The 15,185-nt window shown below is 41.1% G+C and overlaps 1 protein-coding gene across 1 annotated transcript; it reads left to right on the top strand.

Moving 5' to 3' along the window:
- Positions 1-266: 266 nt before the first annotated feature.
- On the top strand, positions 267-7,010 carry BMP10 (bone morphogenetic protein 10). Its single transcript, XM_066264769.1, has 2 exons — positions 267-615; positions 4,952-7,010. The coding sequence occupies exons 1-2, from the start codon at positions 282-284 to the stop codon at positions 5,890-5,892; spliced, it is 1,275 nt and encodes a 424-aa protein (XP_066120866.1). The 5' UTR covers positions 267-281; the 3' UTR covers positions 5,893-7,010.
- Positions 7,011-15,185: the final 8,175 nt, after the last annotated feature.

Genomic DNA, 15,185 nt, shown 5'->3' with positions numbered 1-15,185 from the left:
TCATTAAAAGAAAAAGGGATTGCGAGATAGAAACAAAATCTGGTGCACAAGTTTACACTAGAGAGATAAGAAAGGCTAGGCCCCTACAGGGGATTTTGTTATCCAATTACTGCAACCTGACTTTTGGGGGAAGAGGAAGAGTGGTAGGGGGAGGGAGGGAGAGGAAGAGTTTCCAAACTTGTCTCCAGTGACACGAGACTTACACTCCACAAGATAAAACTGCCACTTAGAGCCCAGGAGAGCTAAACCTTCCTGGGTTGGCCTGGGACTGGAGCAGAGACATGGGTCCTCTGGCCCTGCAGCTGTGCGCTCTCTTCTGCCTGGTGGCTCACTATGTCTCTGGCAGCCCCATCATGAGCCTGGAGCAGTCGCCTCTGGAAGAAGATATGCCCCTCTTCGATGATGTCTTCTCAGAACAAGATGGTGTTGACTTTGACACACTGCTGCAGAGCATGAAGGATGAGTTTCTCAAGACATTGAACCTGTCTGACATCCCAATGCAGGATTCAGCCAAGGTCGACCCACCAGAGTACATGCTGGAACTCTACAACAAATTTGCCACAGACCGCTCTTCCATGCCATCTGCCAATATCATCAGGAGTTTCAAAAATGAAGGTAAGTTTACATTTTATCGATAAATTTTGGCTTGGATATTTTTTTAAGAAGTACTAAGTAACTTTATAATGCATGGCAATAATAGAGATAATAAGGGTGAATACATCTATATAAGCATGTGTGCACATAGGGACACAAAACAATGCACATTATGGCCTCTACCATTTTTAATGCTTATTTTCCAAATGGTACAGAAAGGTACTCAAGAATATCTTTGAATTCAAAATCATGAAGTGTTCACCATTTTTACATTATAATTGAGTCTTTAAACTTTTTTTATAATTTTAACAAGTAATACAAAAAACTACTAATGGCCTACTACTATAGCTTTGTCATTTTTCAGATAGGCCTTAGTTTTCACTTGGCTTTTGATCAATTACAAAACTTGTCTACTTCTACTTAGAATGAAAATAGACAAAAACCAGAAAGTTGTGATTCGTGTTTCACTTAAATTTGGGATGAGTTTCCCTTTTGTGACATTATTTAAAAGATGTTTAAACAGCACAGAAACTTATATTTTAGAGTCTTCCTAAAGCTTTGTTGCATTTGATGTGACATGTGTATCCTTGTAGCACTGTTTATAGTTTCCAGGAAGTGTGAATGAACCAGTTAATGATCCAACTTCTATCTGGGTCTTTATGAAGAGTGATGCCCAAGCTTTAAATATCAGTGAGAAAGTGTGTTTTCTCCTCCCAGATCTTTACTCAGTAATTAAATCTAATTACCTAGCAAGTTAATTCTTTGTTTATTATGGTGTTAGTGGACTAAACAAAATAAAAATTTAATATCAGTGATAAAACTGTGGGTCCAAAGAAACTAATTCTTTAATATTCACCAATTATGCTTTTATAGCCATTGACAGGCATGATGTTGGCCAGACCTTCTTTAACAGGAGAAGAGGGGTGTCGAAGAAATAGTTCAGGATTTAGAATTTGAGAGCAGGTTGACTTCATAGTTGTGGATATGAGTTTATAGAAATTCTCTGAATCTCAATTTCATCATCTGTAAATTGGGGGTGATATAATTATATAATATATTGTAGTTGAGCAATTCAAAAGTGGTTCTGAGTAAGAAACACTCTATTTGCTATGAAGTGCTGAACAAACATTAGTTATTACTGATGAATTCCCTAAATTCTAGGCATTGCAGAAAATTTGAGTAGGTATTGCTCAGTCCTGGAGATACCATTTGTCTTAAAAATTTAGTTGACAGGCCACAATTTGTGATATTTAGTAAACATATTGGATATGTTATTTAGTAACATTTAGTAGCAGAATGGAAATGGCAAACTGAAATTACAGATTCCTTTGCAGATGGGTCTGGATTGAAAATGATCAGTTTCCTTCCTGGGGGACCCTTTCTCCCTAATGTTTCTGAGTGCTACGCCCTAGGTGCCAGGCTCAGGGTGTGAGTGGAAAAATGCTCACATCCTCCAGGGGAATTGGAGTTTTTCAGTTCTCACTTCTCCTAGAGAGGATTTGGATGACCCGGGCAGGAAGTGAAGTTTGTAGAACTTCTCGTTACTGGAGATGAGCAAGGACAGGAGCATCTTTCTGTGAACCACTCGGACTCCCGCGCCTTTACCCGTCTGCAGGGGGAACTATGCAGCTCCCTGGACTTGAATTCTGCACTGGGCTCACCCTGTTGGCTGCTATTGTCCCTCTTGCAGCTCTTTGGGTCTGCTCAGTGCAGTTTCCTAGGAGACAAAGACTGACAAAGCCAAACAAAGCTAATCCCCTAATCCCCCCAAACCTAACTAACCAGGGGGAAACAATTGCCACCTCCAAGGTAGATAAAGCCTGACCTCTATTCCTGTCACTGCTCTAACCTAACCTTGTCATCTGAGGGAAGTCAGATCTCTGCACTGAGGTTCAATTTCTTCTGGTGTGAAATGAACTGAGTAGCCATAACTGCAATGTAGAGACGTTGGACTACGTAACTAAACCAGTGTTTGATGAGCACCTGGCACATGAAATTTGGTCAGAACTTTTCCACCTGCTACTTACTATATTGTAAATGCACAGTGAACCTATTTTTAAATAACTTTACTGAAGTATAATTGACATACAATAAACTGCACATATTTATGGTGTATAATTTTATAGGTTTTGTCATATGTAAACAGCCACTGAAACCTTCGCGGCAGTCAAGATAATGAACATTTTCATCACCACCAAAAGTTTACCAGGCTTCTATGTAATCCTTTCCTTTCACTATAGTGAGCTTTTATTCTGCATTTTTCTCATGGGTCAAGCAACCAGTCTACTTCCTATTTTTAGTCTTCACATGTTCCCTGTCCAAGAGGAGTCGTCTCCTCTGTTTTTATAAGGAGGGAGGGGGCAACCCCCAAGCTACTTGATATCATAAGGACATATTTTATACTTATAAATCTGGAGGGTCTGAAGCTTGAATCATCAATTAATCACTGTGTTTAAAATAATGCCTTTAAGAACTTGTGGCAGAATGAAGGCATAGAAAGGAACTAAGCTGTGGTATCTACCAGCATAATGACAATCTAGTTGAGAAAAATTATTCATTAAAAAAAAACCAAGTGAAATATGAGGATGTGCATGGAAAAGGTCAAGAAGAGAGAGTAAGTACTCAAGTGGTTCAGAGGAGAGTGAATGTCCAGATAGGAGGTGAGGAAGGAAGGGTCCCACAGGGAGGGGTCACAGCTAGACAGGTGCAGGTGATAGGATAGGCTCCCCAAGGGCTAGGAGAACCTGTCCAAAGACGCAATGTGCAGTAAAGCAAAGGGGTGTTTGGAAAAGTGTGGAGGATATCAGTCAACTTTAAACAAGAGGGTTTACAACTTATTTCATCTTTCAACAAAGATCAATGGAACAACTGCACTGTTTTATGCACTGGAGAGGGTGAATGAGCGTACTGCCTGGATCAAGAGGTTAAGACTCATTATAGCTAGTTTTGAGAGCTATTCTAGCAAGTGTAAATTCATTCCATTGACCAATATTTCCCACTGGCAGTGTATGAGATAATCTTAGGCCATATCTAGAGGAAGCTTTAATCATATAAAATCATTTTACACATTCATTATTGTGAATTAGAAAAAAAACCCCACATACCACTTTAAACCTCTCATTTTATAAATGCTATTGCTTAGAACAAGTCTAAAGGAGGTGGGAAGTATAAACATAATCAGATCAAGTTAAATAAAAACATTAAATTCATGAATTAAGTAGACAGTTGGGAAAAGGCTGCCAAAGATGACAGAGAACCCCTCAATTGGTGGTCCTTAGCCTCTTTGGTGTCATGGAATCCTTTGATTGATAACAGATGCCCTCAGAGATTCCTTTGTTACTTGTACTACCCAGGGCAAGTGGACAGGAGCTTCGGACTCTTATGAAATTCTTAGTAAGTCAACGTGATAATTATGGGAGATTCTAAGACTAAAGGAAATTTTAGAAATTATTTCATAAATATTCCTGAGTGATTGTATGTGCCAAACTCCATGCAAGGTGCTAAGGGTATAAGAATAAAGCAACTACTCTATTCCCAAGGTTCATTTCCCTGGTTTCTCCATATCAAGAACTGCATACCCAAACCAACTATTGTTACCCCTTCGGTTTGGGGCTATCTTGTTAACCTTGTCAAACTTTGGAGTCTAGAATAGGGATCAGCAAACTTTTTTTCTGTATAGGGCCAGACAGATAGTGCCTATTCTAGATTTTTATCAGCCATATTTTTCTCTTGTGACCATTTAACGATGCCATTGTAGTTCAACAGTCATCACAGATGATACAAAAATGATGGATGAGGCCGTGTTCTAATAATGCATTATTTCCAGAAACTGGTGGTCCATGGGCTGTAGTTTACCAACGCCTGGTATAGATGGACGTCTCCAGGAAGAGCAGTACCCAGCCAACTATGTGGGAACCTCCACTCATTACAAATGCTAATATAACAAACCATGAGGCCCTCTTCCCCAAAACCTAGTAAAGAACAACCACCACATGTCTTATTTGCTAGCACTTCACTGGTTAGAAAAATTGGGGACTTGCCCATACAACCTCCAAGTTCCTCCCAGTTCTATAGTTCTGTGGTTGACAAGCAAGGCTGGGTGAGTTTTCTACCATTCGTTAGGCTATCATTTCCACTGTAGTCTTGGCAGCTTAACTCAATTTAGCATTCTACCATTGGTCTTTCAGTATTTTCTGTGTCAAAGTATGCTAACACATATTTCTTTTCATTTATATCCCCTCACTCTCTCTGTATCAAACTTCCTTCACTGACAGGCCCTCTTATGACATAAATAAGTGTCAGTTTTTCTCTGTGACATACTGCAAATCTCATTGTTTTCTCTTTTTTTTTTTTTTAGATCTGTTTTCCCAACCAGCCAGCTTTAATGGGCTCAGAAAATACCCTCTTCTCTTCAATGTGTCCATCCCTCACCACGAAGAGGTCATCATGGCTGAACTCAGGTTGTACACACTTGTACAGAGAGACCGCATGATGTATGATGGAATGGACCGGAAAATTACCATTTTTGAAGTACTTGAGAGCAGAGACGACAATGAGGGGGAAAGAAACATGCTGGTCTTGGTGTCAGGGGAGATTTATGGAACTAATAGTGAGTGGGAGACTTTTGATGTCACTAGTGCCATCAGACGTTGGCAAAAGTCAGGCTCATCCACTCACCAGCTGGAAGTCCACATTGAGAGCAGACATGATGAAACCGAGGACGCTGGCAGGGGACAACTGGAAATAGACACCAGTGACCGGAATAAACATGTCCCTTTGCTTGTCGTGTTTTCTGATGACCAAAGCAATGAGAAAGAGCGAAAAGAGGAACTGAGTGAAATGATCACCCATGAGCAACTTTTGGAGCTGGACAACCTGGACCTCGATGGTTATTCCAATGGACCTGGAGAAGAGGCTTTGCTGCAGATGAGGTCAAACATCATCTATGACTCCACCGCCCGCATCAGAAGGAATGCCAAAGGAAACTACTGCAAGAGGACCCCTCTCTACATCGACTTCAAGGAGATCGGCTGGGACTCTTGGATCATCGCCCCACCTGGGTATGAAGCCTATGAATGCCGTGGGGTTTGCAACTACCCCCTGGCCGAGCATCTCACCCCCACAAAACATGCGATCATCCAGGCCTTGGTCCACCTCAAGAATTCCCAGAAGGCTTCCAAAGCCTGCTGTGTGCCCACCAAGCTAGATCCCATCTCCATCCTCTATCTAGACAAAGGTGTCGTCACCTACAAGTTTAAGTATGAAGGCATGGCCGTCTCTGAGTGTGGCTGTAGATAGAAGAAGAGTTGTCTCATTTATTTAATAACTGTATATGTGTATATTTTGTGTTCTTATTTAATAAGATTATTTAAAAAGGGTGTACAGATCAAAGAGGCTGACTGCCTTAGGGAAATAGACAGGTTGGTTGGTTGTAGGAAAGGCTCATTTTGTTATACAGTCTCATTTCTTCCAATCTGCTTTTCTCTGGCTTGCCATTTCCTGGCTATGCCACCTCTGACAACAAGTGGCAAGCCCATACTACTTGTCTCCTATGTCAATTTGAAGACAACAACACCGGAGCTGAAATACAGTATCAAAAGATAGATATTTGTGTATGTGTATGTGTGCATGGGGAGACTTATAGAACTCTCTTGGTTCTATAGAGCTAGATTAGACTCACACATGTGCACAACTCAGTCAAATGTGCATATAGGAAAAGCCAATGGTATGTTCTCAGTCATCTCTTCTCTGAGTAAGATTTCTGTCAAGATAATTTGCACCAGGAATTTAACCATCTTAGGAAATACTACATTTCCTAAATACTGTTGGGAATGTCGGTGAAGCTTTCATTCGTTGTCTCTGCCTTTGGTCAGAGTGACAGGGCCTGGGAAAGGATGTTGTATGTTTAAAGAGAGGGGTTATTTGATGCAGAAATTTAATGGGTTCAGGAGGTAGTGGCATTCAGGTACAACAGCAAGGAGTAAACCCCCAGGGACACCAGCGTGCTGGCAGTGCCTGGTCAAGAAAGGAAAACAGTGGGCTTCAGGGGGACACCGGTTTCTGAGATAAGAAAACAGAGCCAATGTTGGCCTTCATAGCTGCCGAGGGTAGAGGAGGTGGGGAGGGCACTTTGGGGGGAGGGGACAAGGATCTGGATGTTATCCTAGGATGTATCTGTAAAACTATAAGCCGTTCTGGTTGGAGAACTCAATCTTTTGGACAAAATAAAATTATCAAAGAACAAGAGGAGAAAAATCAGAAGGGATCTGTCTGTTGGACTCTTCACTTCTTAATACTCTTGATGTTTTTCCTCAATTCTTAACATTTCTCCCCTTTCTCTGCACCTCTGCTTTTGCTTTGTCCACCTTTTCTCTTCTCTCTTTCTTCTCTGCCCCAAGCCTCATGACCCTCTCCCACTCCCGCGTCCCTTGTCTCCTCTGGCCTCCGTTGCCCCTGCTGTGATCAGAGGGACACCTGAAAGCTTTTCTTTCAGGATGAATGGAGTTAGTGCTGCTCTAATTTCTAGTTTCCTCCCTGACGTTGAATTTAATTTGCTTTTAACAATATTCTTTATGAAATGTTTTGTTCTTAAGGAATACTTAAATATAAGAAAAAGAAAATGAGAATCCAAATGGGTCCATCTAAGTAAATCAATTAATAAATAAACACATGAGCTAATGGCTTGAAAGCTAAGCCTGAATTTTGAAACCAGGTTTGCCCCATGGTAGAAACCCAATAGCCTTTTCTTTCTGCAGTCTTCTCATTTTGGAACTGGCTAGCACTGAGGAGGGCCTGGAAAGTGTTCTGGACAGGAATGGTCCACTGGGTCTGCTCAGAGTTGGCCAGTTGAAAGGACACTGAGACTCTGACTATGGTCCCAGCCTCTCTCCACCCACCATGAGGGATCATGGGCTTTGTGCAGGAAGAGCAAAGTAGTTCTCAAACTGTTCTGACACCTTCAGGCAGACGACACAGATGATCCCTGCTAGAATCAGGAATGCAACTTCTAGTACTTTGTTCTCCACTCGCCCCTTTCAGTGCTTTCTTAAGAAGTCTGGCACATTTATTTACCCTAAACCATCAGCTTCTCTTTCCCAAAACTCTTAGGGTTATAAACTCATATCACACTAGAAAATATAGGCAAGGGAAGCTACTTTGAAAAACATTTTGCTCAATTTGGACCTCAGATCTGTATACCCGGATGCATGGAATCTGAGAGCAAACAGAGGGCAGATTCTGGAAATTTGTTGCCCCCAAAATGTGGTATTTTGACCATCAGTGAGTATACAGTGAGTGACCATCTGAGATGGTCATGCAACTCAGAACTATTCATTCAAGAAATAGCTGCCATATACAATGGTGTGTGTGTGTGTGTGTGTGTGTGTGTGTGTGTGTGTGTGTGTGTGTGTGTGTAACTGGCTTTGGACAGCCACACATGGAGCCCTTATTGGGATGTAGTGCATCCTACACCATGGTACACATTGTATACTCATATACTCTACGGTACTTCTCATCCTTTCTAAAGGACTCTGTAATAGACATACAGGAAGACCTCAATTGAACAAGATAGTTCTAGTTAGATAAAAATCAAGCAAAATTTTATGTCTACAATATATAACATAGCAGTGTGCTGGTAAATGCTTCACAGCTGACAGTCTTGGGGTAAATGACCCCTAATTTGTGAATTTCAATGGTGTAAATACTCCCATCACGGCCTATTTCAAGATACCAAAGTGATGTCAACCAGCTTGCAAAGTCCCTGAACTTAACAGTCGCTGTCAGAAGCCATGCTCACAGGCTCTGGCACGCCAGGGCTGTTAGCACCCTCTCAGGCCCTCCGCTGACTCCGGGTCCCTGGAGAAGCTTGCTGTGAGCGCTTATAATCACTCTTCTGTTAAAGAGATGTAAACCTCTAGGCTGTCTGCTGTTAGGCTGCACATCTCAGATGCTTCTGCTTTTCCTACCGTCCAGATGCAAACATGCATTTTCCTCATTTTCTTCTTCTTTATGGAAAGATGGTGTGGAAAGCCACATGTTGGTTATTCAGATGTTAGTGGCACTTTTTTATTTCTTTCTTCTCACCAGAGAATGAAAGAACATCAAGCATAAACAGGAGTCTTCCCAGCTCCCTTCAAGCCTCTTGCAGTGCACCTGCATGTCTCCTGCATCACTGCATTAACATGAAGCCTTCATATTGTCAGAACATTAGGAAAGTAGAGCTCATTAATGTCTTCTCCGGTCATAGACCTTGGCTACATCCTATGTCAATCGTTTTTTACAGGCTTATGGCCAAATTATCATCATTGAAGCTGATAAACCCAAATGACTCTCCAGGAGAATTGTAACAGAGGCACTTAGGTTGGCTAACAACCTAAATATTCATGTGAAAGTTTCTAGGTGTCCTGCTATTTATTGATGGATATATTTATTTTTGTAATATAGTGTAGAATACCAAATATTTTATTTTTATGTTTGTAATTCCCTCTTGGATAAAATGGTCTTCTGGCTTTTCAAGTAGTGTCTTCCCCAGAGTCTAGCTCCTTTCCAACATTTGGGCCGTATTTTTATTCTTTTTACATCAGAATTTCCTGTTATTTTAGGAAATCTTGCCATGATCTTGCCATCTCTTGTATATTTGTGTCTTGTAGGCATGCTGTGAGCCCCTTGGTATATTTACTGATGTGTAAATTATACAGTTTTAACAGAATGGTATAGTTTTAACTGCAGTGTAGGCATTCCAGAAAATATTTACCCAATAAATTGTCATATTATTCCATGACATGACATTGTCATTTTTCCATCAGAAGCAAATGTTGTCAGGTTGTGAGGGACTCACAGTATTTAACTGGCTCAGTATTTACTTGCTCAGTTTTTAATTGGTGCTTTCCATTCCCAAACTAGGCCCTTCCCCGCTGATTGTATCCATTGCTTTCTCTGGCTCACCAGTTCAAAGACCAAGTTGGAGAAATCCTTTTGTAATTGGACCAATTACTCTATAAATGTAAAAACTATTCATTTAGTGATTCCTAAAGGGCCTAATTCTTTACCTGTGTATAACTTTTGGTCTGGGAAATTACCGGTCAATACTTTCCCCAGAACTGTTAGTAATTGTTTTGGTATTCTTTAGAATCTCTATTCTTTAAGTAAAAGATTATTTTCATAGAAAGAAATTTTACATATTACTTCTCACCAGACCCATCAACAGCCCATAAAGCCCAGCAGTGTTGTGACATAACAAGGTACAGTTTGTAACACAGAAGGCACGTTGCCTATTTAAGAATTGTGGCTCTTTTCAAAGAGTCTCCATGGGCGACTTGGTGCTTTGCCATCTGGTGAAAAGGAACACTACAGGACTCTGTGCGTTTTCTTGGCCCCAACAAGCACATTTGATTTCACACATTAGATGGAAGGCAAGTAGTTAATGCTGTACAGTAGTCACTTAAAAAATACATCCATAAGTTTATGACTTCATCAGGAAATGTCTGTTGTCAGCATGCTTCTGTCACACGGGAGCACTTGTTCTATGAGTGGTGTGATTGCAGGGAGGACTAATTTCCACAAATATGGGAAGTTAGCTAATGCCATGGTCACACCGAGTTGGTTGAAGCACACTAATTTTCTTGTGGAAGACCTGTTTGTCATCTATGTCCACATGTATGTAGAAATTACTAGGCTAAAAAGAAGATAGGAAGAAATATTTCACACTGTGTTCATAAATGTGTACATTCAGAGCTATCTTGTTAAAATAAAATGGAAAAATTATTTTGATAATTATTTGGAACTTATTTATTTCCTGGAGATAAACTCTATTTTGCCTTCCCTTCCTACCCCCCATCCCCCACTGTTTGCATTTCACAGTATATCCAGACGGAATAAAACTTACTGCTGTGGTAGTAGAATAGGACATGAAGAAGCAGTAAGTCAGTTTTAGCTTCTAAGTGGTCTCACCAGAGAGTGAGATTCTGCTGTTATTTGAGTCTTCCCCTTCACACAACTTTATGTAAAGCCCATGGGTGCCAGAGACATACATAACAAATGAAATAGCCTCCCCTTTGTCAATCACTGAGAATTTCTTCTCTGAGTTTAGAAGGAGGCAGGCTAAAGGACAACTTTGGAGGGAAAATTTCAGGCTAAATTTCACTGAAATGTGATTATTGAATCTCATAGAATCTCAGGTTTAGAAGGCACTTTGCAAAGTTATCTGGCAAGCTCTGCTCCCTCCAGCAGCCCAGCAAAAACACTTTTCATCTTTTCTGCAATAAGAGAAGGGAAGACACAGCCTTCCTAAGGGTACCTATTACATTTTCAGAGAACTTTGCCTCAATTGCATTCAGTTTAACAAATAGTTTAGCTCTTTGCTCACACATGTCACTATAGGAGAGACAAAGTTAAGTAGAAAGTTGTCAGGGAGTTCTCCCTTATATGGAATGAAAGTCTCTCCTGGTGCTCCTCATAAATCCCCAGTTCATCCATATCTGGTTCACCATGACAGCCCCAGGGTTTGCGATAGCTCTCCTGTCCTTCTGGATGCACTGATCCCCAATTCCTGAGATAGTGTGTGTTTGAACACAGGGCCAGGTGCACTGAGCAACCTTGGCCAGATGGAAATGCACGGAAAGCCTGCACTGACAGTAGACCTGCCCCCTGAGTGTGGAATAGGCCCGGTGGACAGAGACCCTGCTGCCTGTTTTGGAAAGAAATTCATTCTTATGGCAGAATGTGGAAATTGAAGGACATGGAGTCCAGGTGGACTAAATTCTTTCCATGAGACAATCATCTTGCTCCTCTTTTGGGGGAAATCCTCTGAAGTCCTGGCCTGACAGGTTATATCTGGTGAGTGCGTCAGCAGGGAGCGCAGCCCGTGTCCCTCACTATCGGGACAACTGATAAGGACGAGACAAGCATTCTGGTCATGAAGGAAAGGGAACTGAGAACCCAAGTTAGGGCTTAGGCCAGGACGGGACTAAAAAAGCTCGAAAATCCATTCTTAGTCTTAATGTCGAATTCTTTAGCAACTCATTCATTCCCTTCTGTAAATAATTCCATTTATGGATGTCTCTCTCAGCATGATGTGTGGGTAAGTTCTTCCCAAGCAGTCTAACCAGAGCTGAGCAGCACAGAACCAGCTACCTTTGTTCTAGTCGTTTCATGTCTACTGATACAGCCTAGGATAGCACTGGGCAGACACGAGCTATTTTGTGGGGGAGGGAGAAAAATTATTTTCAAAGCTCAGATTATACATTTAATAATATGCCACAGTTTCTAATAGGGCTCCTCATGTGAATTGATCTTTGTGGTGTGGCAGGAAAATAATGCCATGAGACCGGTCACATGTGACTCCGGTCACATGGATGAGAGCACACTTTTACGCAGAAGTGACTATTTGTAAAGAAGGGGGGCCTATTTGGAGAAGGTGAGAGCTTGTTAACTTGGATGGTTATAAATGGATTATGTGATTATCTCCGACTCACTCTCCCAAACTGTCAGTTTACAAGAACCAGTTCCTGCCCTTTCTTAACCTTCCTTAGACTGTTAGCACAGATCCACAGCGCTCATCTTGTCCTGAAAAGAAACTCCAGAAACACATGGACACCCTGGTCCATTTTTACTCTTAAATCTGATTCTAAGAATCTTATCAAAAATTTAGGCCACTTGGGTCAAATTGACATTCTTTGATGGAAGGCGTGAAGCACCATTGTTAAATCAGGGTTTGGCAGAAAATTTTCACTCAGAGAACACAGGGCCAACATTTTTGCACAATATGAGAATGGTGTTGGAAAACCCAGCTTCTGCCTAAAATGCATAACATGACCTGACCAATTATGAGGATATAGCAGATAAACGCATCTGAAGAACATTCTGCAAAGTAACCAGACTGCACTCTTTAAAAGTGTCAGGAAAGGCAAAGAAAGATTGAGGAACTGTTGTAGATTTCAAAAGACTGAAGAGACAGTACAACTAAATGCAACATGTGACCCTGGCTTGGATCCTAGATCCCCTCAAAAATGGGCAAAAAAAGACATTATCTTTTTGTTAAGTTCACTGCTGCTCAGCTGGTAATGTCCAACTCTATCAATTGTACACTCTCAGGTGACCTTCATTTTTAAAAATCTTCTGCATGGAAATTGTTCTTTCTTGGAAGCCGTGAGAAGTTGTGTGAGAAGAGTAACAGGGCTTTTGCCTAATGCAAAGTCTGAGCAGCAAGCAGGCAACATTAAAAGAAAGACTTCTGTACAGTAGGCCAACTCAATGGAAGAAACAGACAAAAAAGAGAGAGGGGAAACTTCACCAGTGTGGCAAACCCGATGTCAATATATGAACTGCAGCAAAAAGTCCTCCTGAAATAACCAAGCTCAGCACCACATTCCCTAAAAAGAAGCGTGCTTTACAAGCAACAAACCATCTGTTTCAAGTGTTTAGAAAACGGCTTTCCAATCACTGGTAATTTAAACTTCCTTATACCCCAGTTCAATGTTTGATAAGGAAAGAGTGCTAACAGGATGAGAACTGAGTTACTATATTAAGAAGCCCAGCCAGAACAAAAACCAGCCTCCTAAAGTTATTTTGTTTATGCTCCAAACCCTTCTGTTTTAATTAACATAATATTTACATGAGACCAGTTCTTTTGCTGCAACTCTTACATATTTTCTTCTTTGTTGTTGTTTTTGCTTTTTTTTTAAGTTCCTACAAAACACAATTGTGGCTATGCGTGAATGAGATACGCACAGTGAAATCACACCACAGTATCCTCACTCCCAAAGGGCCGCGGCCACCAGCTGTGGAGTCAGGAATCAGGTTGCCAGGTGAAATAGAGGATGTCCAGTTAAATCTCAATCTAAGAACAAAAATGACTAGTTGGTTTAGTATAAGTATGTCTCAAATATTACATGGGATATAGTTATGCTAAAAACAAGTTTGTTGTTTATATGAAATTCAAATTTAATTGGGTGCCCTGTGTTTTTATTTGCTAAATCTGGAAGCCTTAGGCATCTATGGCTCAGAAGGTGACATGAATAGAAAAAGCCAGAGAAAAATGAAATATTTATGCCCTCCATTCCCAAAAGAGCTATTCAGAAGACCATAAGGCCAACAGGATTCACCGTTTAAGAACATTGATATGTGAAGTTGAAATCCACTTGACCACAGTAGCTGCTGATATTAAAACAGTGGCAATACCTAACACACCATTCTCCCCATTTCCCTGGACCTCTTACCTTCAAAAACTATTTTTCATGTTGACTTTGCCTAGTTTAGATTTTGTTATATTCATAAAAAGTGAAATTACTGGAGAAAACAGATATGCATATTTAGAATATATCATTCGAGAGATACTAGCAAGTTACTCTCCAAAATGTTTACCAAGCGATGCTGCATCAGCTGGTACAAGAGGGCTGATTCTATGAAGTTTCCAATACTCAATATTACTGCTTTCCCTAGTGAAAGCTCACATGGTTATAATGTGTCTCCTAAAAAAGGTATGTTGAAGTCCTAACCCTTAACACCTCAGAGTGTGACTTTACTTGGAAATAAGGTCTTCAAAGAGGTAATCAGGTTAAAATGAGGTCACTAGGGTGGACTCTAACTCAGTATGACTGATGTCCTTATGAAAAGAGCAAATTTGGATACAGACTGGCATGAGCAGAGACAGAACACCATGTGAAAATGAAGAAAGAGGTCAGAGAGCTGCCTCTCCAAACCAAGGCACTACAGAGATTGTCAGCAAACCACCAGACATCAGGGGAGAGACTGGGACCAGATCCTTCTTCCCAGGCTTCAGAAGGAACCAACTCTGTTGACACCCAGATCTCAGACTTCTAGTTCCCAGATCTGTGAGACAGTACTTTTCTGTTGCTCAAGCCATGCACTGTGTGGTACTTGTTACAGCAGCCCAGGAAACGAATGTAGACGCTAAGCACAATAAATTTAAATGTATTTCTTTAATGACTGGTGAATTTGTCTATATTTTTATATATTTCTTGACTAATTCTCTTTATTTCATCAAAAGACTTTCCCTGTCTTTAACTTATTACTTATGTTCTTCAAAGGATTTTTTGGAATTCTGCATTGTGTACAATTAATGCTTTGTTATGTGCTTTCAATAGTTTTCCTCATTCTTCCTTATCTTTTAACTTTTCAAAAATATCATATTTTTATTTAGTCAAATCTGTCAGTCATTTTTTCCTTTGTGGCTTCTTGGTTTTGTGCATCGTGCTTAGAAATGGTGTCTCCATCTCAAAATTATTAAAATACTTTGCCGGCACTATTCAGCCTATCTTTTTTTTTTTTTTTTTTTGTATTTTTCTGAAGCTGGAAACGGGGAGAGACAGTCAGACAGACTCCCGCATGCGCCCAACCGGGATCCACCCGGCACGCCCACCAGGGGGCGATGCTCTGCCCCTCTGGGGCGTCGCTCTGCCGCGACCAGAGCCACTCTAGCGCCTGGGGCAGAGGCCAAGGAGCCATCCCCAGTGCCCGGGCCATCTTTGCTCCAATGGAGCCTTGGCTGCGGGAGGGGAAGGGAGAGACAGAGAGGAAGAGGGGGGTGGAGAAGCAAATGGGCGCTTCTCCTATGTGCCCTGGCCGGGAATCGA

Source organism: Saccopteryx bilineata, chromosome 3, assembly GCF_036850765.1.
Source record: "Saccopteryx bilineata isolate mSacBil1 chromosome 3, mSacBil1_pri_phased_curated, whole genome shotgun sequence".
NCBI classification, from domain to species: domain Eukaryota; kingdom Metazoa; phylum Chordata; class Mammalia; order Chiroptera; family Emballonuridae; genus Saccopteryx; species Saccopteryx bilineata.
The sequence above is the reverse complement of the archived record's forward strand: the minus strand, read 5'-3'. Positions and strand labels throughout refer to the sequence as shown.